Source organism: Ornithorhynchus anatinus, chromosome X1, assembly GCF_004115215.2.
Source record: "Ornithorhynchus anatinus isolate Pmale09 chromosome X1, mOrnAna1.pri.v4, whole genome shotgun sequence".
Lineage (NCBI taxonomy): Eukaryota > Metazoa > Chordata > Mammalia > Monotremata > Ornithorhynchidae > Ornithorhynchus > Ornithorhynchus anatinus.
Window position 1 is genome coordinate 103,400,803 of NC_041749.1, and position 24,887 is coordinate 103,425,689.

At 45.3% G+C, this 24,887-nt stretch overlaps 1 protein-coding gene and 2 non-coding genes across 19 annotated transcripts in view; all 3 read right to left on the minus strand.

Annotated features, from left to right (window-relative positions):
- ATP2B2 (ATPase plasma membrane Ca2+ transporting 2) overlaps window positions 1-24,887 on the minus strand; it is a 563,774-nt gene that overhangs the window by 101,430 nt on the left and 437,457 nt on the right. For all 17 annotated transcript variants that reach the window (XM_029050120.2, XM_029050114.2, XM_039910392.1 and 14 more), the window contains 2 exons: window positions 5,653-5,910; window positions 3,150-3,275 (listed from right to left, as the gene is read on the minus strand). In XM_029050120.2, coding sequence (XP_028905953.1) covers window positions 3,150-3,275; window positions 5,653-5,910 — 384 coding nt within the window. The remainder of the gene's footprint in view (window positions 1-3,149; window positions 3,276-5,652; window positions 5,911-24,887) is intronic.
- LOC114806721 lies at window positions 6,435-6,572 on the minus strand. Its single transcript, XR_003754783.1, has one exon. It is a non-coding gene; the product is annotated as a small nucleolar RNA SNORA7 (small nucleolar RNA).
- Window positions 15,295-15,433, minus strand: LOC114806834. Its single transcript, XR_003754892.1, has one exon. It is a non-coding gene; the product is annotated as a small nucleolar RNA SNORA7 (small nucleolar RNA).

Below are 24,887 nucleotides of genomic sequence, written 5' to 3' on the forward strand. Positions count from 1 at the left end.
TGAAAGAGCTTTGGAAAATGCAACAAATGAAAGACCTTTGGAAAATGCATATATATATACATATATATGAGAAATCAAGGAGTTCTCATTCAAAGAGTGGTTTGGCATTTCCTAACTAGGAGAGTGCACTCTTCATATATACAAGCCCCTTTTTTTAGGAAATTCTTGCATAATGTCAAGGAAGCAACTGTCTAGAATAGCACATCCATATCCATGTTAGAAAGCTTACAGCTGGGGAAGATCTCAGAATCTTGGGAAGTCACCTAAGAGAAGGATCCAGGGAGGCAGGTTGGGAAATCATGACAACTAAAAGAATCTGTCAGGTCAGGGACAACTGTCCTTCTGCGATAAGTGAACATTCCCTATGAATGCATCATCAGTAAGTGCTTATTTAAGGATGCTCTCTCTGTGCACAATGCTGTAGCAGACACTGAGAGCTACCCTGGTCTCTGATGTGGGGACACTGCAATCTGGAATGATCTCTCTCCATCATAGCTGAGGTTTCACTTTCACACACACACACACACACACACACACACACACACACACACTCTCTCTCTCTCTCTCTCTCTATCTATCTATCTTAACAGGTCCCTTAGACCCATTTAAAACCAACATGTCTTAACGGTGGGAGGGGAGAAGGGTTATTTTGGTTGATGGCACTTTATGTAAATCTGTACTCTCTTCTGTTTTGCTTTCTGAGCTGATTCCAAATGTGCTAAAGCAGATGGAAATGGGCCATCTGTTTGAGTCAGCACTGGTACTGTAAGAATTGCCTCCATCTGAGGACGATAAATGACACTGTGGTGATTACAGGGGCATTGGATCCTGGTTTAATTAGGACACTGCTTCTTCGCTTGAAGAGGAAAAGTCAAGGGGAGAGTCCTGGCTTGGGAGTAGGGAGACCTGGGCTCTAGAAAACCTACATGACCTTGGGCAAGTCACTTAACCTTCCCATACCTGAATTTTTCCATCTAGACAAAATTCCTTCTCCTGGGGATTTTCTGAGGACAAATGAAAAAAATCCATGTGGACGTGATTTGGGCTCCTCAGCAGCTAGGCATGGCAGAGATGTGAGGTGTTGCTATTGGTATTTCAGCAGATGTTCTGCCCTGAAAGGATCTTATACAGAGGAGGGTGGGGAGGGACCAGGGGCAGGAAGATTGCATTCATTCACAGGGACCGGCATTTCTCCACATTTGGCAAAATCCTCCCACAGCTTGGCCATTTAGGACCCAATGAGCTCATCTGGGTGATAACAACTATGGCCAACGGAGAGATTATCCCTTTCACAAGAATCCCTCTCTAGTGAATTCCCTCCTGTCCTTATTCAAGTCAAGAAAGGGATCGGTCAGGGAACGAGATTTCCATCTTCAGCCATTTTTCCCCAGTCCCAGCTCGGCCGAGTGATCATCTTGCCTGGTCTCTTGGGCTCCTATCTTTCCTTTAAATGGCAGCTGAAGATGAACTCTCTCTACCAAACTTAAGGCGTCTTCAGAGGTTGCCAATCCGGAACCTTCACTAAACCTGGAGTGAACCTGATGCTAACAACTCTGGCTACTGGTAGCTAAAGGAATGGACTTGACTGTTCTCCCTTCTGCCACTGGCATATCACCACTGCAAGTTTAGAACACTTTTGAGGTGATGACTATACTGTAGTATCTAGGAAAGTGAATAGACCATTCTTTCCAAAACAATATTGATCTTTCACAGTCTCTATTTTCACATTGGATATTACATTAAAGAAATGTAGAGCATGTAACACAATTGTATAACTGAATAATGAAGCGCTCTCCCTCCCTCTCTATATATAGCTATGAATATATATATCCTTTCAGATAGGTGTTCCTGTCTTTGGCAGAAGTGGAGACTGTGGAGGATGTCATGAATATTCTTTGTTAATGTGAGTGCCAATGTAATCTGGCTCCTGCTCTTCTCTGCTTTTTTCCCTAGTGGGTGGCATCTGCTAACTCTTACAGCATTTTCTGAATTTGCTGAGGAGGCCTCTCTTCAGAGGCAAAGAGCAAATGCAATATTCTCCGGGTCTTGGGGAAGGGGCCCTTTTGTGGAAGACCTTAGGTTCCAAGAGCAACCAGCCCAGCATGCAGTATGCTGCAGTGGTGAACTCCTGAGGACAAGACTGGGGAGATGATACGCTCAGAGTCTCAAAGGTAGTCAGTGTTGGGGGTGGGTGAGAGTCCGTCCCCGATGCCCCAGGCTTGGCCTCCCCGACAGACTACAGTCTGTCTTCGGGATTTATGTCACTGGGAACACCATGGCTCGGTTTTCATCCACCTCACAAGGGGAGCATAGGGCTTTCTGGCCAGGAAACTCACCTGTGTTTACCTGCAACTGAGTGGCTCCAGGTACTAAAGGGAGTCCCTAAGTCAGCAGGTATCTTCATGGATGAGGGAACTGACTGGCAGTGATTTGGATCCAGCCCAGGAGTCTGTCCCGCTGGCCGGGACTGACACCCATCTCCTTCTGCCCCCAGGATTTTCTGGGCACAAAAATCTCACAAGGTTTGACCCTCAAATATAAGGCGTTATTAGGATTCCAAGGTGGACCATCCACTCTCTGCCTCTGCCTCCCTACCCACCGCCGTATCTGCCTGTGGCAACGTGAGGCTAGGGAGGGCCCAGAGAGAGGGAACAACAGCCCAGGCTACTCATTCAGGGAGACATGGCCGCAGTGGGGTGGACCCTGGACACAAGGTGGATACTGTCCCTGCTCCCAAGAGCTTGGGTCTAATTAGCAGAGGGCCATGTCCTGTCCAGATACGTACCTCAGTCTGAAGGAAACACCTCTCAGCTAATGCGTTCGCTGCTCCCTGGAGAGAGCCCTGTTGATCCACAACTTCAATCCTGAGCCCATTTGAAAGGAACCAAAGTCAATTTAAACTTCTGTTTGAATAAAACCCCATCCCAAATGAACATAATTCCATACTAGCAAGAGAATCAAAAGGAAATGACACTTTCTCTCTCCAGCATCAATGGGGGGGCAGAGTGGGGAAAGGCTCCAGGATTGTGGGAGTGGCCATGTCTTCAGGATGCCCGGGCCCCCTCAATCACTGCTCCAGGGAGCAGGGAATGGACAGGAACTTTCTACGAGGGGTTGGAGAGCAAGACAAGAAAATCGTCGTGGCTCACCTGAAAGCAGCATCGGATCCTTGTCAACAGATTTGCGAACCTGATCAGACTCTCCTGTTAATGAACTTTCATCAATCTTGAGGTCATTTCCTTGAATGAAAATCCCATCGGCAGGGAGCAGGTCACCTAATGGCAGAAACAGAAATGGCAAACAGAGGGGAATCGATGAAGCAGCTTCTCCGACAAGAGCTGGGGTCCATTCGTACACAGCCCAGGCCTGCAGGACCAGAAGCACCAAGGGTGTGAATGTCTGCACTGGCCCAGGAGTGGAGGTTCAAGAGCAGAATTGGGCCCTTTGGCCAATCCTCCATGCACCTTGCTCAAGGATAGTGGGTGGTTACGTGGAACATCAAAGCAAGTCAAGCAGCAGATGAGGCACAGATGTCGCTCCCACATTTGAGTTTTCAGACTTTGAGACCCCCAGGTCGGAGGGCCCAGAGGTAATGGCAGGAGCTCTTCCTAAGGTTGCTCTTCACAGCTTGTGATATTTCCATTTTCTTTTTGAAATTGGACACCTGGGTCAGTCCCAAGGTCCTCTTGTCCTCGTCTTCTTCTAGACTGTAAGCTCGTTGTGGGCGAGGAACATGTCTACCGACTCTGTTCTACTTTACGCTCCCAAGCAGTTAGTACAGTGCTCTGCACCCACGGTAAACACTCAATAAATACGACTGAATGATTGACTGATCTACTTAAAGCTGGGATAGGGACTCTTTTGGGGGTGTGCCCTGAGTCTGCCCCACTTGTTTGCTGCCACCATCCCATAACACTTAGATTGGAACCCCCCAGAAGGCACGGGATGTACTAGGGGTTCGGCTAGCTAGTCCTGTATTGTGAGGACTGGCTGCCGGGATCTGGAACAATGCCAAATGCCAACTCTTCCACCCCACCCTCTCCACCCTGGGTCAGTGACTCTGAATTAGTTGGTTTCATACACACAGATTGCTCAGGCATGATCTTTGGTTATAAGCAGATAAGAAGCATTTATATAGATAAGGATTCCATCAGCCTTCCAGACTACAAGCTCGTCCTCTAGACTGCAACTTTATTATAGGCAGAGTATGTCTCTACCAACTCTGATGTAGTGTGCTCTCCAAAGCACTTAGTACAGTGCTCTGTACACAGTACTAAGTAAACACAGTCAGTGCTCAGTAAATACCACTGATTGATCAGCAACCATAATTGTACAACAGGGTTTTACGGTAGATCCTGGAATAATCTCCTTTCCCTAAAATGGTACTTGTTCCTAATTGAACCCCAGGTGCTTTAACCCCTTTCAACTCACTACTGCATTTCCTTTAGCAGCTCCTTCGTGCATATGCACAAAGTCTGCCCTGGTAATTTACCGTACTGAGCAAATCCCAGCTCCCCATGCTCGCTCCCTGGGCACACCTAAGATGGGGACCTCTCCCCGTGCCCTTTAGAAGCCTAAAATGGTTTAGGTCTAAGATCAATCGATCAGTCAACCACTAAATCAATCAATGACACTTACTGAGCACCTACTGAGTGCTACATACTCTACTAAGTGTGTGAGAAGGTACTACAGAAGCAAGACACAGAGCCTTTGTCCTGAAGGGGTTTACAATCTAGTGGGGTTTGGAGTTTCTTCTTCTCTCTGCGAGCCCCCTTTTCCTCACCCAAATCCTCCCCTCTAATTGGCGGTGCTCCAACTGTTGTCACGAGATCAATGACTGATATCCCAAACCTAGCTACTTTCCCTCTGGGAGAGGTCTAGAGGAGTGAGCAGTTTCTCAGTTCTAGAAAGTACGGGGCCTTTCCTCCTTAACTATGGACAGGGCTAGTCCAACTTGGATTGTGATCCAGCCATAAGAAAAGACCCTTGTTTTTGTCAGACAGAAAGTGATGAGCCCTCTTTAGAAAGAGACCTTTACAAAATAGCAGGAGCGCATGATGGTGAGGTTGATGTGTTGGGCTGACTCGTAGAATCTCCCAGATTACAGCTATCATTCCAGCAGTTGGGATCTGACATTCCCCAATTCCTATTCTGAGGGAAATGCCTCCCTGTGCATTTTGATAATTGCCCCTCGGGGCTACATACAGCTGGAGTAAGTTTCCTGCAGGAGAAAGCTTCTCTAAGTTTTCTGTGACCAGCACTTAACATGACCAAGTCCCCAACCATGAGAACTACAGCTCTCCACATCATTTCCTCCCTCTTTCTGCAAAATCAGCTTAAATCTCTTGTCTCAAGAGCTAATCTGGGCCACGGTTACACTAACAATCATCGGTGTTTTATACAGACTGATGTTGGATGAATAGCAGCAAATTGGACCCAAGTTGAAGTGGTGTCTACTTTGGCCTTGAATGAAATTTTAAACCGACTGGTCGCCTGATATGGTATTTACTGATTAAATCTAAAGGGAAAATCTCTCTTACTGCATCCGGCCTAAGTGTATATACCCTCTCGTGCCATTATACTACATCTCAAATACCAAGAAAAACTTGGAAATCATGCAGAAAGTCTGAGGTTTCCTGAGGAGAGACTTACCATATTTTACCTGCGCAATGTCACCGACCACTATCTCGGCCACAGGGATCTGAATGACCTGGGCTCCTCGGACCACAGTGAACTTCTGCTCCTGTTCAATGCGGCTCTGAAGACCCCGGAACTGTTTCTCCTTGCTCCAGTCATTGAAGGCGGTGACCAGGACGACACAGATGACCGACAGAAGTATGGCAGCACCCTCAATCCAGCCTGCCTCCGCCTCCCCTTCATCCTCAGCACCAGCCTGCGCTGCAGCACAACCTAAACAGGAGAGGGGAGAAACCATGTGGAGTGTCAAGAAAAGTCACTCAACACAAGAGATCGTAGCAAACCAAAAGGGAAGGCCAGTAGAAACCATTCCCAGTAGCTCTGTAAGTAATAGGTAGCGATCCATCAAAAGCACGTTGCTGGTCTTTCATTCCTGCTGAAGATTCCCAGAGGCAAAATTAATAACATCAACTTTTATCTCATATGAACAGGTTTGGCCCTTAAACAGCTGGACAGCAAGCTATTGCAAAGTACAGAATAAGAATAATTGTTCTGGCATTCGTTAAGCGCTTCTTGTCTTATGCCGTCGAGTCGTTTCCAACCCACAGCGACACCACAGACACATCTCTCCCAGAACACCCCGCTCGCCATCTATAAATGCTCTGGTAGTGTATCCATAGAGTTTTCTTGGTAAAAATACGGAAGTGGTTTACCATCGCCGCCTTCTGTGCCGAAAACTCGAGCCTCCGCCCTCACCTCTCTCCCATGTCGCCGATACCCAGCATGGGTGAGTTTTGACTTGTAGCAGATTGCCTTCCGCTCGCTAGCCGCTGCCCAAGCTAGGAATGGAATGGGTAGGCCTCTGCTTGACTCTCCTTCCAATAACTGAGCCTGGTAGAGTACTGGAAACTCTCCAAATGGGACCCTGAGAGGGTATAAGCCCTTACTATGTGCCAATCAATCAATCCATCGCATTTATTGAGCACTTACTGTGTACAGAGCACTCTAGTTAAGCGCTTGGGGGAGTACAATATAACATACAATAGAGTCAGTAGACACATTTCCTGCCCACAGTGAGCTTACAGTCTGGAGGAATAATTGTGGTATTTGTTAAGCGGTTACTATGCGCCAGGTAAATGCTGGGGTGGATGCAAGCAAATTGGGTTGGACAAAGCCCTTGTCCCACATGGGTCTCACAGCCTCGATATCCATTTTACAGATGAAGTAACTGAAGCACAGAGAAGTGAAGTGACTTGCCCAGGGTCACATGGCAGACAAGTATCAGAGCTGGGATGAGAACCTAGGTCTGACTCCCAGGCCTGTGCTCTCTCTATTAGGCTCCTGTGACAAGCACTGTACTAAGTGCTGGAGTAGATACAAGGTAATCAGTTCTCACATGGGCATCACAGTCTTAGTAGAGAGAGAACAGGTAATGAATGCCCATTTGGCAGATGAGGAAACTGAGGCACACAGAAGTGAAATGACTTTCATTCATTCATTCAATAGTATTTATTGAATGCTTAATATGTGCAAAGCACTGTACTAAGTGCTTGGAATGTACAATTCGGCAACAGATAGACAATCCCTGCCCAATGACAGGCTCACAGTAATAATAATAATAATGTTGGTATTTGTTAAGCGCTTACTATGTGCAGAGCACTGTTCTAAGCGCTGGGGTAGACACGGGAATTAGGTTGTCCCACGTGGGGCTCACAGTCTTAATCCCCATTTTACAGATGAGGTAACTGAGGCCCAGAGAAGTTAAGTGACTTGTCCACAGTCACACAGCTGACAAGTGGCAGAGCTGGGATTCGAACTCATGACCTCTGACTCCAAAGCCCATGCTCTTTCCACTGAGCCACGCTGCCACACAGTCTAAACGGGGGAGACAGACAGCAAAGCAAAACAGAACAAAACAAAAACAAGGCAACATCATCAAGATAAATCCATTCATTCAATAGTATTTCTTGAGCGCTTACTATGTGCAGAGCACTGTACTAAGTGCTTGGATAGAATCAAGGGGATGTATACCTCATTAACAAAATAAATAGGATAATAAATAATATATATATAAATTAGCACAGTGCTGAGGGGAGGGGAAGGGGGAAGAGTGGAGGGTGGGGGGGAGAGGAGGGGGAGCAGAGAGAAAGGAGGGGCTCAGTCTGGGAAGGCCTCCTGGAGGAGGTGAGCTCTCAGGAGGGCTTTGAAGAGGGGAAGAGAGTTAGTTTGGCGGAGGTAAGGAGGGAGGGCATTCCAGGACAGCGGTAGGACATGGGCCAGGGGTCAACGGCGGGATAGGCATGAACGGGGCACAGTAGGGAGGTGAGTGGCAGTGGAGCGGAGTGTACGGGGTGGGCAGTAGAAACAGAGAAGGGAGGTGAGGTAGGAGGGGGCAAGGTGATGGAGAGCTTTGAAACCAAGAGTGAGGAGTTTTTGTTTCGTGCGAAAGTTGATAGGCAACCAAAAGAGGTTTTTGAGGAGGGGAGTGACATGCCCAGAGCGTTTCTGTAGGAAGATGATCCGGGCAATGGAATGAAGAATAGACTGGAGTGGGGAGAGACAGGAGGAAGGGAGATCCGAGAGGAGGCTGACATAATAATCCAGTCGGGATATTATGAGAGCAAGGTCCCACAGCAGACGAGTGGTGGAACTGGGATTAGAACTCAGGTCCTCTGGCTTCCAGTCCCGTGTTTTTTCCAGTAGGCCATGTAGCTTCATCACTGGGAACAATCAAAAACCTCCCTTGGATTCAGAGATCGGACTGAATCCAAGGGAAATCAAGCCCCCCAAATATGTAAAAATTCACTCCATCCCAACCAGGGAAAAAATATGATGGCCAAGCTGCCACAGAATTGTCCTTTGGCAGAGAATACTGACCCTAGGACTGACAAGCTCTTTGTCCTGGTAATTTATGCAACTGCTATGCCTCCCTGTTAGCGGAGAGTCTGTCTTTTGGGCCAACCAGGAAAGCATGCCTCTAAGATTCTCCCTAATGGAACCAAACACTTAGAACAGTATTCTGCACACAGTAAGCACTCAATAAACACCATTGATAGATTGATCTCCTCAGATCAGGCAAGGCCCGCCTGACTGCATCTAGCCCTTTCCTTTAAGCTCCGCTTTCTAGACTGTAAACTCATCCCTCCAGATTGTGAGCTCGTTATGGGTGTCTGCTAATTCTGTTGTATTCTCCCTAGCGCTTAGTATGGCACTCTGCACATAGTAAGCACTCAACAAATATGATTGATTCATTGCTCTGTTCCTTCCTGATGCTACATACTAGATCATGTTCTGCTGGGTGTTTAGCGTCTCTACCTAGTAAAGCTGAAAATCTCCATTTGCAAAGAACCTTTAAGAGAGTCGCATAGCTTCATAAAGGACAAGTCCTGTGAGTCTAGACTAAATCCAGGTGACTAGCCCGGTCGAAGTGGGGGGCAGGGGGAGGAGGAGGAGACAATCGCATAGAAATTATAAGCATATATGCATCAATAAACTGGAAATATATGATTCAGACCCATAAATCACTCAATCAATGGTATTTGAGTGCTTAGTGCATGTAGAGCACTGTACTAAGCACTTGGGAGAGTACGATAGAGTCGGTAGGCCACAGTCAGTTGGGAAAATTATTATCAGTGAATTTCAGTCAACCCTGGGATTCACAAGGGGGGCCTGTAGAGTGGATCTTGGACCAGATGTGTTTGATTTTTTCATGAACACCCTGAAAGTTGGGCTAGATAAAACTCATTGAGTTTGCTGAAAATACCAAGCTAGGGGAGGAGGACCACTGTCAACTTAGAGGACTGATTCTGAATCTGAAGTGACCTTCATAAATTGGAGGTGTGACCTATATTAGAAGAATGAAGCTCAATAAGGATCAGTGAAGCCTAGTATACTTAGAGAGGGAGGGAAATGTGCATAGATACAAAATGATAAACTGTGTGGTCTAGTGGAAAGAGCACGGGCCTGGGAGTCAGAGGACCTGGGTTCTAAGTCCAGCTCTGGCATTTGCCTGCTGTGTGACCTTGGGCAAATCACTTTATTTCTCTGTGCCTCTGTTTCCTCTTCTGTAAAATGGGTGTGAAACGTCTGTTCTCACTCCCTCTTTGACTGTTCCAGGTGGGACAGGGACTGTATCCTACCTGATTATCTTGTATCTACTCTAGTGCTTAGTTCACAGCTTGGTACATAACAAGGTCTTAACACTTATTATTATTATCATTACTATTAGAACAGGCTGGTAACAAGTACACTATTGTGCGAGTCATCTTTATCCCCAAATAGTGGCCATATGCACTAAGCAGGAGGAAAGAGATGAAGAGGACACAAGGAGAGGGGAAGAGAATGGACAACTTGGAAGAGTTAGTGAGAAAAGGTGGAAGTGGGGTAGGAAAATGAAAAGAGAGCTCAACAGACCAGTGAAGATCAAGAACATGAAAACCAGCCAAATGTCTCAGTGGATTGTAAACTATGAATCAGCAATGTAGTATGCTAGTTAAAAACAAGAATAAGAAAAATCCAGGGAGCATAAATAGGAGTGTAGCATGCAAATATTAAGGAGTTAACTCCATGTCACACTATGCATCTGACGGACCACAGGACGAGAAGCAGTATGGCACAGTGGATAGAACACAGGCCTGAGAGTCAGAAGGTCATGGGTTCTAATCCCAGCTCTGCCACCTGTCTGCTGTGTGACCTTAGGCAAGTCACTTCACTCCTCTGGGCCTTCTCACCTGTAAAATGGGGACTGAGACGGTGAGCCCTATGTGGTAAAGGGACTGTGTCCAACCCAATTTGCTTGTATTCACCCCAGGGCTTAGTACCGTGTCTGGCACATAGCAAGCCCTTAACAAATACCACAATTATTATTATTATTACTTATGTACAGATCCATAATTTATTTACATTAATGTCTGTCTCCCCCTCTAGATTGTAAGCTCCTTGTGGGCAGAGAACACGTCTACCAACTCTGTTGTATTGTACTTTCCCAAGTGCTTAGTACAGTGTTCTGCACACAATAAGTGCTCAATAAATACAATTGATTGATTGATTGATTGAGACCATAGTACTATGGTCACTGAAAGAGGAACATGAAGAACTCAGAAAGGGATCAGAGGACAGCCAAGATAATGTCTGAAAGGATAGAATATAGGCATAATAATAATAATATTAATAATAATTGTTAAGCACTTACTAAGTGCCAAACACTCACTGGGGAAGATACAGTGCAAGTATATCTGACACTACCCCTGCCCTATGTGAACACTCAGAGTAGTCCTTGACACATAGTAACTGCTTAACAAAATCTATTTTTTTAAAAAAAAAGGGAGTTAGAGGAAAGGCAACTAGAACTGGGATTATTTCAACCAAAGAAGAAAAGACTGAGGAGCAATTCAATTACCCCTCTTCAAGAATCTGAAAGGTCCTTACCTTGAGGATTTGCTATTCATTTCCACTGAGGACAGAACAAGATACAATAGGCTTTAACTATAGCACGGTAGTTTAAAATAAGTGGTTTTAGAAAGTAAAATCCTGTTAAAACTTTGGAAAGGATGACAGTCGAAAGTTGGAGAATCTGTTTTCCTGGAGATCTTTAAAAATACAATTAAGTCTTATAGTGTCAACAAGGGTTTGACAAAATCACCTCTTAAGGTTTCCCAAGCCCCAGCCAGAGGAACTGAGGAAACACTATGGCATATCTATGTTGCTGGGGAAAAAATAATCTTTCCATTTTAAAACACGTATTCATTTTTCTGTCACAAAGAAAAATGACAAGTGTGAAAATATCAAAGAAAGAAACGGTCTGGGTTAGGAAGTGAAAACGCGCAAGCATTCATCAGAATTTCCACCCCAGGGTTGATTGAGGGTATGAGGAAAAAATCTCTTGCCCATTTTTCTTTTGCCATGTGCTCCTGGCTCCAGAGATTAAATTTATCCCCCTAAGAAGCGACTTTAGACATAAAACTCTCACTCTCCTCCGAAGTCCCCAGGTTGAAATTCTCTCAGTTCAGTGACACCAGATGGCACCGTGTAGAAAATTTTTTTCAAAAGGAATTTACAGTGCTTTTTTTTGATCTGGTTAGTTGGTACTAAGAAAGGACATGAAACCAAATTGTTTTTTCCCCTGCTTCTCCCTGCCAATGGCCAGCAGGCCCAGGCAGGTTCTGCAGAGCCCTGGAAAGACACTGCTCTAAGTGTCAACAAAATGAACTTGTGATCAGAATGATGGACAATGGAAAGGGAAATAATCTTCCCCAACTGGATTACTGCATCAGCATCCTTTCTGATCTCCCAACCTCCTGTCTCTCCCCACTTCAGTCTAAACTTCACTCTGCTGCCCAGATCATCTTTCTACACGCTCTGGGCATGTCACTTCCCTCCTCAAAAATCTCCAGTGGTTGCCTACCAACCTTCGTATGAAGCAAAAACTTCTCACTATTGGCTTCAGAGAGCTCCATCACCTTGTCCACTCCTACCTCACCTTCCTTCTCTCCTACAGCCTGGCCCGCACACTCTGCTCCTCTGCCGCTAACCTTCTCATTGTACCTCGTTCTCACCTGTCCCACCATCGACCCCGGCCCACGTCCTACCATTGGCCTGGAATGCCCTCCCTCCTCACATCTGCCAAATAGCTCACTTTCTCCCTTCAAAGCCCTAATGAAAGCTCACCTCCTCCAGGAGGCCTTCCCAGACTGAGCCCCCCTTTTCCTCTGCTCTTCCTCCCCGCCCCATCACCCCTACTCCCTCCCTCTGCTCTACCTCCCTCCTTGCCCCTTGCCCCACAGCACTTGTGTATATATGCACATATTTATTATTCTATTTATTTTATTAATAATGCTATTGATGTCTGTCTCCTTATTTTGTTTTATCTGTCTCCCCGCTTCTAGACTGTGAGCCCGTTGTTGAGTAGGAACTGTCTCTATTTGTTGCCAAACTATAGTTTTCAAGTGCTTAGTACAGTGCTCTGCACACAGTAAGCACTCAATAAATACGATTGAATGAATGAATGAATGAATGAATGAATGAATGAATGAATGAATGAATGAATGAATCAAAGAGTCAGGGCCGTTCCAAGAAAATAGGGCAATTTAAACTGGGTCTCTATGGCCGGTGCCTAGACTGGTCCAACCCACCCAAAATACTAGAACCTGAGACTGGGAGAGGAGGCAGAGACTTGTTGGCTGGCTGACCCCGAGAGGGTGGAGGTCCCCATGTAGCATTCATGAGCCTGGGGAAACAACGGAGGGGCAGAACTCTGCTCTGAGCCCTTACTTTAATCATTATTAATCCCACACCTAAACACACTATCCCAGTAACTCTTTGGACTGAAGCTGCTTCCCTCATCATTGAGAAAGAGAGAATGCAGGGAAGATCAATTAATCAATTGCATTTATTGAGCACTTACTGTGTGCAGAACATTTTACTGAGCTTTTGGGAGAGTACGAATAGAGATATAACAGACTTGGTCAATACATTCCCTGCCCACAGTGAGCTTACAGTCCAGAGGGGGAGAAGTGACAACACCTCAACACTTATTGCTGAATTGTACTTTCCAAGTGCTTAGTACAGTGCTCTGCATGTAATAAGCGCTCAATAAATAGGACTGAATGAATGAACTTCAACCTTCCCTTGAACATCCCTTTTTCTATCAAAATACGAGGGCTTCCAAAAAATAACCAGCCAACATATGGACACGTGGTCTTCGTTCTTGCTATGTTCTAAACTGGGAGCTCCTTGTGGACAGGGAATGTGTCTAACTCTGTTGTACTCTCCCAAGCACTTAGTATTCATTCATTCATTCAACAGTATTTATTGAACGCTTACTATGTGCAGAGCACTGTGCATACAGTAAGCGCTGAATAAATACCAGCATCATTTATTTATTTAGCTAGCTGCTTCCTTGTGGGTTTCCTATATCTATCCTCTTACTCTTTTACCGACTGTATATTTGCCTTTTTTAGAGTGTTCTTCCCCTCATTCGATTGTAAGCTCCTCAAGGATAGGGGCCATGTGTTTTTCTTCTACTATATGTTCCCCATCCTATCAGTGGAAAGAGCACGGGCTTTGGAGTCAGGGCTCATGAGTTCGAATGCCAGCTCTGCCACTTGTCGGCTGTGTGACTGTGGGCAAGTCACTTAACTTCTCTGTGCCTCAGTTCCCTCATCTGTAAAATGGGGATTAAGACTGTGAGCCCCACGTGGGACAACCTGATTCCCCTATGTCTACCCCAGCGCTTAGAACAGTGCTCGGCACATAGTAAGCGCTTAACAAATACCAACATTATTATTATTATTACCATGAGGGTGGGTGAAACAGCCCAAAATAGACGGTAAACTCCTTGAGGGGAGGGATTATATCTAACTCTATTATACCCTCCCAAATGCTTCATACAGTGCTCTGCACACAGTAAACATTTAATAAAACGATTGATTGGGCAATGTCTGCTGGGGCTACGACAACGGTGGTGAAGGGTCTTTATGCCTTCAGCACCTCTCATGACAGACAGTGGTAGCAGGAATCTGTAAAATAACTGGCTAACATGGGCAGGGAAGACCGTAGTGGCCACCAAAATGGCTACTCCAGCTGCCTGGGCAGTCATTCTTTTATGCTAGGGCACAACATGGCCACCATGATGCCCACCCACTTGCTTGTTGCACCCTCTATCCCAGCGGGAAATTGGCTGACAAGAATGAGAGAGTGTTAGTGGTGCTGCACAAATCACTAGCCCTAAAACCATCTTGCTGGTTCCTGCTCTCAAAGTCTTCATGACTAGACAGGCTTGTCCGTCATTTATGACAGGATAGTCCGTCATCATCATTATCACTATGTTTCAAGCAGCGTGGCTCAGTGGAAAGAGCCTGGGCTTCGGAGTCAGAGGTCATGGGTTCGACTCCCGGCTCTGCCACTTGTCAGCTGTGTGACTGTGGGCAAGTCACTTAACTTCTCTGTGCCTCAGTTCCCTCATCTGTAAAATAGGGATTAACTGTGAGCCTCACGTGGGACAACCTGATTATCCTGTATCTCCCCCAGCGCTTAGAACAGTGCTCTGCACATAGTAAGCACTTAACAAATGCCAACATTATTATTATTTAGATCATAACGATGGTCCCACTGCCCTCCACTGCTGGCAAGAGCCTGATCATGGTCCTCTTGGACGAGATCCTGAAGAATATCGTTAGCTGTATGCTTCCAGAATCAGTTGATTAATAGTAGTTTTGGGGCATATTCTCTACACAGAGCACTGTACTCAGAAGAATAGTCGATACGATTCCTGCCCTCAAAGAGCTTACAAATCAGCGGAGGAGGGAGAGTTGTTGTTGTTGGCTTATGCTGTCGAGTCATTCATTCAATAGTATTTATTGAACGCTTACTATGTGCAGAGCACTGTACTAAGCGCTTGGAATGTACAAGTCGGCAACAGATAGAGCCAGTCCCTGCCCTTTGATGGGCTTACAATCTATCCAACCCACAGCGACGCCATGGACACATCTCTCCCGGAATGCCCCACCTCCATCTGTAATTGTTCTGGTAGTGGATGCATAGAGTTTTCTTGGTAAAAATCCGGAAACAGTTTACCATCGCCTCCTCCCGTACAGTAAACCTGAGTCTCCGCCCTTGACTCTCTCCCATGCCGCTGCTGCCCAGTACAGGTGAGTTTTGACTTGTAGCAGAATGCCTTCCATTCGCTAGCCACTGCTCAAGCTAGGAATGGAAAGGAAAATGCCTCTGCCTGACTCTCCCTCCTAGAGTCGAGACTGGTAGAGTACTGGAAACTCTCCAGGTGTGACCCTGAGAGGGCAGGAGGGAGGGAGACAGACGCTAAAATAAATTACAGGCTGGTGGAAATAATAGAGTATAGGAATCACATTATTGCTTTAGACCAGAATATGGCATATCAGACATGATCTTCACGGTGTGCCAGATATAGGAGAAATGAAGGGGGCAGTTCCAAGACCTCTATAGAGTTTTCCTAGGCCTCATAAAAGGATGACATCATGATTTAGATCTGGGCTCTGGCAATTACTTAATAAATTTGTCTATCCTTAGGCAATTATCATGATTCTGAAATTGGTCTACAGTTCATTCATTCAATCATATTTATTGAGAGCTTATTGTGTGCAGAGCACTGTACTATGGCACAGCTGATCATGTCAGAGCCAAGCGTGCACTGTCTGATCCATTCTCCCTTGTCACTGGAGTTTAGCAGGGCTACAGAATCAGTCTGGTCTCATTCAGTTTATTTCACGCCACTATTCTGAAAACTCTAACCAGGAACCTGGACTCTGGTCAGAATGATAACTGTGGTATTTGTTAAGTGCTTACTGTGTGCCAAGCACTGCACTGAGCACTGAGGCAGATTCAAGATTATCAGGTCAGACACAGTCCCTGTCTCACGCGGGGCTCACAGTTCAAGTTGGAGGGAGAAAGGTACTGAATCCCTATTTTACAGATGAGGAAACTGAGGACCAGGCCTTCTGCTCAGTATCACACAGACAGTAAGTGGTGGAGCTGAGGTTAGAACCCGGGTCCTCTGACTCCAGGCCTGTCCTCTTTCTACTAGGGGTCACTGTTTCTTTTATGATATTTAGGGTAACTTAGCTCAACAGTCTATGAGCATCATCTACAGTCCTAGAGATAGTTATTCAAAAGTTGATACCGGACTCTATAGCACAACCAAGAAGGCACGTTGACGATTGTAAACCATCTTACAGAATCAGCCCAGAGTTATGGACTAAGAATAAATCTGAAGAAAATCAAGATAATTATCAGCCTGCACCAGGAGACCTGACCCACATCCAGGCACTTGGAAATCAATGCCCTTATAGAATTCAGTTACTTAGACAAGGCAGTATAAAAACAAATAAAAAGGCCAACATATCCTTAGGGAGACTCTCAAATAGAGTGTGGCAGGAATGTGTATCAGGCTCCAGACCAAACTGAAGGTCAGTGGAGCTGTAGTGCTGTCAATCAATCAATCAATGATATCATTGAGCACGGTGCACTGTGTGCTCTGTATTATACTTGGGAGACTACTTAGTGCACTTGGGAGAGTATAATACAAGAGAGTTGGTAGACTCATTCCTTGCCCATACCGATTTTCTATATGTTTGTGAGACTTGGACACCTCACAAGAGCCAAATCGTCAGCAGTTCTTATCAGTCTATCAGTGCCACTTACAGACCTTACTCATCGTAAGATGAGAAGAAGGGTTTGCAAACAACAAAATCCTGGAACAAAGGCATTCTACTAGCTTGAAGCTACGCACACCTCACCCCAGCTATGCTGAAATTCAGTAGATACCCACTCAGGTGCTCTCTTGGGAGCTGAAATGGAATGAATGAAAATAAGAGGGGCAGAGCAAGTGCTTTAAGGACACGGTAAAACAGAACTTCGGGTATTGTGGTGAGATAGCTTGAAGTTGAGAGACAGGTCAGGCTTGCATACTGCAATCAAGAAAGGATGGCTCTTCTTGAGCAGAAATTCTGAGAGTGTTCTGAGAACAAAGAGACAAAAAGATAAACAGCTCCATGCACTGTAAAAACCAAGTACATTAGCACATTAAGGGTGAGTTTTCATGTATGTAAAGTCAAGTCAAAATTGTCAGTACCATTTTAGACTTGTCAGCAGCAATATCTCAAACACACACATATAGACAGTTGCTCAAAGGACGTATGTACATACACAAATAAATACCTAAATACATACGTGTGTGCACTTGTCCCCTTTGAGTTCAAAGATGAAATTGATGAGATTTTATTAGCGGGTGCGGGTGTGACGGATAAGAGTGATGCGTGACAGAAATTCCCTTCTGCAGTGTGCACATAAAGATGGCCCCTTACTGCCCTGTTGCAATTTTTACCCACAGTATGGACACTGCTCTCTTTTTTGGTTCTGTTGGTGTCACGATTCTTCCAAAGCCTTTGCTCTAAGACTAAGAGCCCATTTCTGATCGCTGCACACTAAGCTGACCTGTCTTCAGTGGCTGCCTGCCAACTCTATCCTGCTATGCCACATTGTTTGAGGTTTTGCTTCACTATTCCTTTAAAGAGCTCCTTCTGTCCACCTTTTCTATGATTACCTCATTTTTAGCTCACCGCACAGAGCAGTTGTTTGAGTATCCTGCTGTCATCCATTTTCCTCACGTAGCCCATGCAGCAAAGGTACGATGTGATGAGAATTGCTTCGTTGCTGGTGGTTAGACTGCATTCTAGACAGTGTGTGTGTGTGTGTGTGTGTGAGAGTGTGATATATGTCTGCTTTAGTCTCAGTCCTATAGGCACCAGACATATGAACCATTAGCAATTTGAGCTAAGTTTTGGGTTTATGTCATCAGGGATTTACCCAAAAAGAAATGTCTTTCTCTACCGTTTCCTCTGGGTAGAAGCCACATATGAAATGATTTATGAGCAAATATGGGCTATTTTATCGTTCACAAGCTCCCTGACTCCTTTGCATCTAAGAAGTGACCTTTAGTTATGGTCCCAGAGGTGCAGCAGAGGAAAAGGCGGACACCGAGTGAAGGGGAAAAACATTTCTGGCTAGAACCCAGGCCAAGAGAGGGGGAGATGACCTGATTCCAGGTTTGCTGTGGGCTAGAAAAGGTCCCCACCACTCAAAAATTCAGGAAAACACATGAAGGTTGAAAGAGTGAAGGACTGAAGCTTCACTGCTGGCATTCAGGACAACAGCTGCAAGGAGTTCAAGTTGGATGCTTGGGCAACTCGGCCATCACGCTAGCTTCCCTGTCTTCAATCATCACATAGGTCTCTCTGCGCATGTAGAAGGATGATTTTTAAATGGAAGAAACTTAGAAGGGTTTAAGAAACAAATTTTGGGTCCTTTGGAAAAATGAAAAGAAAAAACATCTCTCTGCATGTAATAAATGCAGGGACTGTTTTAGAGGACAGCTTTGATGAGGGCAATAATTCACAGAGGGATTCATCCAATAATTACTAATCAGATCAGATTATCAGGGGAAAGTCCTAAAATAGGGAATCACAGAACATCTGTATCCTGAGCAAACCCCTTCTCCGGCACACCTCCAAGTAACTGTCCAGCCTACACATTTCTATTTTTACCCTCAGAACACCTTGTGCAGTTTTACACCCACACAACAACTTCCTAGGGAAAATCTCATCACGCCCTCAGCAGCACTTTTTTTATGAATCAAGCTGAATCTATCATCTGCAGTATGCCTATTAAAAGCTCCAACACCTAAGTAGTCCCATTAAACTACTCTGGGTTCAGCCAAATTATCGTAGCCAGGGTTTCCCTAGCTCTAAATCTACTCCAAGTTTTGATTTTCCTTGGAAAAAAGTTTATGAGTTGTTAATGTGAGCCTCCAAGGGAGGATCTTCCCACCCACACCCAAACTCCCTTGATATAGCATCAACACCACTTGATGATGATGAAATAGCTCTCCTCAAAATGGGAGGGATGGCTTCAGATCCTTTTTTCTTTTTCTGGAGAGAGAAGGGAGTGTGGGAACTGGATGAAGGGATAAACAAAACCTAATATATCTAGTTATCCTTCATTATCAAAGTTGAGGCCAAAGATGCCTTAGTGCAGCGAGTGTGGTTCAAAAGACTAGTGCATGCCTGAGTGTCCTTCACACATAGTGTTCACCAAAGGATTGGTCCTTCATTGGCTACTCTCAGGCCTGTCACTGTTTTCAGGGAAGGCTCTTAGAATACCAGTCTACCTCAAGGAAGCACTTTACTTCATCAGATAGTTGCTGCAAGAGAATGCTGTTATCACCCATTCTTCTCACCTGCCCTATCCAGAGGATCTGGGTTGCCATTCAATGCTAATGAGTTGACTGTGATCCAGGACTTCAGCCTTAGTGATTATTCTGTCCTGCCATTCGATGTTGAGTATGGCCTATGGGTGGTGCTGATGAAATTTCACAAGAAGTGGGATAATGACTACTCAATCAATCGAGGACAGTATTTACTTAGCACTTACTGTGTGCAGAGCATTGGACTAAATGCTTGGGAAAGTACAACAGAGTTGGTAGATACCTTTCCTGCCCATGAAAAGCTTACTGTCTAGAGGGGGAGATGGACATTATAAAATACATTACGGATATATACATAAGTGCTGTGGGGCTGAGGATGGGGTGAATATCAAATGATTAAAGGGTACAGATCCAAGTGCAAGAGTGACACAGAAGGGAGAAGAAGTAATAGAAATAAAGGCTTAGTCAGGGAAGGTCTCTTGGAGTAGATACTCTTTTAATAAAGCTTTGAAAGTTGGGAGAGTGATGGTCTGTCAGATATGAAGGGGGAGGGAGTTCCAGGCCAGGGCAGGATGTGGGGAAGGGCTTGGTGGAGAAATGGATGGCACAGTGAGTAGGCTGGCATTAGAGTGAAGTCTGTGGGCTGGGTTACAGTAGGAAATCAGTGAGGTAAGGTAGGAGGGGGTGAGCTGAATGAGTGCTTTAGAGCCAATGGTACTGAGTTTCTGCTTGATTCCTGGGGGTTTTTAGCCCTAAATCCCAGCCAAAAGAGACCCCAGAATCACTGTAGCAGTGCCTGGATGCTGATCAGCCTCCACCGGATCTTAAAGCCCCCCATATTTCTCATTCTACTGCAGGTTTTAGGGTCTCTTCACTGCCCTCCAAGTCCCTGCACCCCCTCTTCCTGCCACCACTCTATGGCTTAAGGTGTCTTCCCAAAGGTGTAGAGGTCATTGGGGACTATCCCCTTCCCAGGGCTGGCTGCAGGAAGCCTGAGGACAAAGGGTGCCCACCCATGACTCCCCAGATTGCGTCTCCCCAACAACCAGAACTTCTCCCCCAGTCCCTACCGCGGGCAGACACCAAGATCAAGGCTCTCTACAGTATTTAATATATTCTTAAGGTAACAACCAAAACAAATCCTGGGTAAACAGACTGGCCTTGGATCTATTACTTTTCCCCTTCCAGGGCACACGTTCTTCTCCCCCTTAATGGTAATGATTGAGCTACTACTGAGTGTTGGGTACGGCTCCCTGCCTTCTAGAGGCTTAAAATCTAATGGAAGTGAGTGACAAAATGATTTACAGACAGCAAAAGCTGGAGGAAGAACAATGATACAGCAGTACAAATACATCAGTATGAAACAGCTGAACAAATAACTGAATACATAGATAAATATCTAAATGAAATATGTAAATAAATAAAAGTATTCATATGGACATGATCCCAGGGGATAGAAATAAACTATTAAGGGTAGTTGTTGGACTGGCATGCCTTAGGTGTTGTGACTTGATCAGGGAAGACTTCCTGGAGAAAGAGGTCTTTCTGGTTTAACAGCCAGGGAGAAGGTTGAACATCACAAGGTTGAACATCATAATTTAATAGGTATTTAACTTGGCATGAAGTTTAAAGTTAAATAAAGTCTGAACTTTTGAACAAACCATTGCAGCCTTGACTTACTAGAGACAATAACAGCTGCAATCCTATGTGGACTGGTCAAATGTGCTGGACATGTTGCAAAACAATATCAACCTTGTGGTTTCCGAATCTCAAGCAAGACTCCAACATTGCATGGGACCAAATTTTCAAACTGTAAATCCATGTTTTGGAGTATCATGATGTTTAGCACTTCATCTCTGCAATTTATTTATCTTTTTAAATGGCTATCAAGTGCTTAGTATGTGCTAGGGACTGTACTAAGCACTGGGGTAGATACAAGACAATCAGGTTGGCCACAGTCCATGTCCCACATGGGTCTCACAGTCTTAATCCCCATTTTGCAGATGAAGTAATTGAGACACGGAGGAAGGAAGTGACTTGCCCACTCTCACACAGCCGTCAAGTGGCAGATCCAGGATTAGAACCCAGGTCCTTCTGCCTCCCAGGCCCAAGATCTTCCCCCCAAGCCACATACTTATATGTCTTCCCCTCTAGATAGTAAGCTCCTTGTAGGCAAGGAATGTGTCTACCAACTCTCTTGTACTATACTCTCCCAAGTGCTTAGCTCAAAGCTCTGCACACAGTATACACACAATAAATACACTTGATTGATTCAAGCCTTGGATTCACGGCTAGAAGTGTATCAGTGTGGCCTAGTGGGGCCAATGTCATGTACATACATATATGACATTTTACATATAATATATACATATATACACACACACACACACACATCTCCCCTCACTAAAAATGTTTTCCAGCCTTCACTACAGTAGAATAATCGCAAAAACCTTCTTTCCTACTTGCCCATTCTACTCACCCAGCCTGAACTCCTACTTATTTTGGGCAAGTAGTAATTTGCAAGACTGGTTTTAAGGGATTCAGCTTGCCTGTGATGACACCTGTGAAAACACTACCAAAGGTATGACCACCTTCAGCCATATCTTCATTCCTCCCGCTTTACAGAAAACCGGGGGTCTGCCTCTCGCAATATTCTTTTTGATGATTTAAATGAGTGATTGCTCACATAGAGCAATAACCAGAGACACTAACAAGCCAAATAAATGAAGTGGAAGCAAATGTTTTTAATTAAAGTAAGACTTTAGGGAGCTAGGCAAAAACGAGACTAGTATTAGCAAGAAACATAGTTTCTTAACTGGTGAAGGAACAACAGCGAGAAAAGGAATTTTCCTGATTTGGGGAGATGGAGAACAACCAGACCACTGAGACGTAGCCACATGCCTATTTCTAGGTCCTGATGTTGGCTTTATATCTCCTCAGAGAGGCTACTCTCCTCTCTCTGCCCAGCTGCTCCAGATACCCCAATCAGGGGAAAGGGCTTTGCAAATTGACACTGGGAATATTTCAAGGATGCAGAGATTCAGTAAGAACCTCGGAGGACGGTTAACTTCAAATATACTTTGCCAGGTTGGGTGGTGGAGGGGAATTAAATACTCTGAATCCCTAAAGAAACTAGCTATAAGGGCAGTAAAAGATGAAAAACTCTTTCTTCTTCCTGGAATGGTTTGTCCCCATTTCCCTTCAGTTTGCTGGAGGGTTCACAGAACTTCATGAGAGAAATGCATGAGGAAAGTGTCTGGGAGGTGAGAGAGGTCTCCAGCTTAGTTTTCTCTCTCTCTCTCTCTCTCTCTCTCTCTCTCCTGAATTCCATTTCTGGAGGCTGAGGCATGACATCTAAAGTGGGACTTCAAACTGGGATGAGTAGAAAGGAGGAGGAGGATGGGGTGAAGAATAGACTTCGGACTGGAATGGCAGAGAGGAGGCAGAGAAACGGGGAATCTACCACTTTCTTCTGGCATAAGAGTGCTGACTCAGCTCAGCCCAGTAAACAAGCCCATGCTCAAAAGCCTACTTGCCACCCTGGCCACATGGCAGGGCATAAGGAAAGTCAAACGGCAGCCCCAAATACAACTGATTGTATTCTGATTTTCCTTTTGTCTAGGGAGGAGGGAGTGAATGGCTTGCTGCAGGAAAATACCATCATCATCTTAATCCAGTGAATTACCAGCCCTGATGTTCCTTTCCCATCACCCATTCACTATACAACTCCATTTTGTGGTAGCCTCTGGAATCTCCTGTATATTATGGGAAGACTCCCTTTCATCTTGGACTTCTTCCTATCCCTGTCATTTCACCTCCTGGCCATCGATGAGACCTGGCTTTCTTCTACCACTTTCTCTTGATAATGACCCCACTTGCTCCCACTCCTTCCAACTCACAAACACCAAAACTGAACTCCTCTTCTGTCCTCCCAAACCCTCTTCTTCACCGACTTTGACAATACCACCATAATCCCTGTCTCACAAGCTTAAGACCTCGGCATTATCCTTCACTCCTCCCTATCTTTCAACACCTACATTCAGTCAGTCACGAACTCCCGTCTGACCTTTTCTTGCAACAGCTCTAGAATCTGACCTTTCTTTTCCAAGCAAACTATCACAACACTAGCCCAGTTATTCCTTTATATCCCATCTTGACTGCATCAGCCTTCTTGCTGACTTCCCCGTCTCCAGCCTTGCCCCTCACAAGGCGAAACTTCACTCTGTTTGTTGCCCAGATCATTTTTGTAAAATGCCATTCATCCCCCTACTCCTCAAATAACTCCAATGATTGCCCATCTCTCTATATCAAGCAGAAATTCCTGACCTTCAGGTTTAAGGCTCTCCCACTTCCATCTACCCTTGCTACTTTCCCACTACAACCCAGCCCACATGTTTGCTACTCTAAAACCAGACTACTTATTGTGCCTCGATCTTGTCTCTCTCGCTAGCAACCTGTTGGTCATGCCCCTCCTTCCTGCCTGGAACTCAATCCCCCTTCATCGTAATAATAGTTGTGATATTTGTTAAGCACTTACGGTGTGCCAAGCACTATACTAAATGCTGGGGTAGATACAAGATAATCCAAAAGACTATTGGCTCTACCCCTCTTCAAAGCCTTACTAAAATCACATCTCTTCTAGGAAACTTTCCCTGACCAATCTTTTATCTTCCCTATTTCCCCACACTGCATCATCTATCCACTTGAAACCTCATCCACTAAGCATTTAGATACTTGCCACTCCTATTAACCCCCACTGCACTTATGTACATATCTTTAAGCTTGATCGCTTCCCCTGCCTGTAATTTATTTTAGTGCCTGCCTCTCCTGCTAGATTGTAAACTCACTGAGGGCAGGAATGGTGTCTACTAACTGTATTCATTCATTCATTCATTCAATAGTATTTATTGAGTGCTTACTATGTGCAGAGCACTGTACTATGCGCTTGGAATGTACAAGTCGGCAACAGATAGAGACAGTCCCTGCCCTTTGACGGGCTTTCAGTCTAATCGGGGGAGACAGGCAGACAAGAACAATGGCAATAAATAGAGTCAAGGGGAAGAACATCCCATAAAAACAATGGCAAATAAATAGAATCAGGGGTGATGTACAACTCATTAAACAAAATAAACAAAATAAATAGGGTGATGAAGATATATACAGTTGAGCGGACGAGTACAGTGCTGAGGGGATGGGACGGGAGAGGGGGAGGAGGAGAGGGAAAGGGGGGAGAAGAGGGTTTAGCTGTGGAGAGGTGAAGGGGGGGGGTAGAGGGAGCAGAGGGGGAAAAAAAGGGGGGGGAGCTCAGTCTGGGAAGGCCTCTTGGAGGAGGTGAGCTTTAAGTAGGGATTTGAAGAGGGGAAGAGAATTAGATTGTCGGAGGTGAGAAGGGAGGGCATTCCAGGACCGCGGGAGGACGTGGCCCAGGGGTCGACGGCGGGATAGGCGAGACCGAGGGACGGTGAGGAGGTGGGCGGCAGAGGAGCGGAGTGTGGGGGGTGGGCAGTAGAAAGAG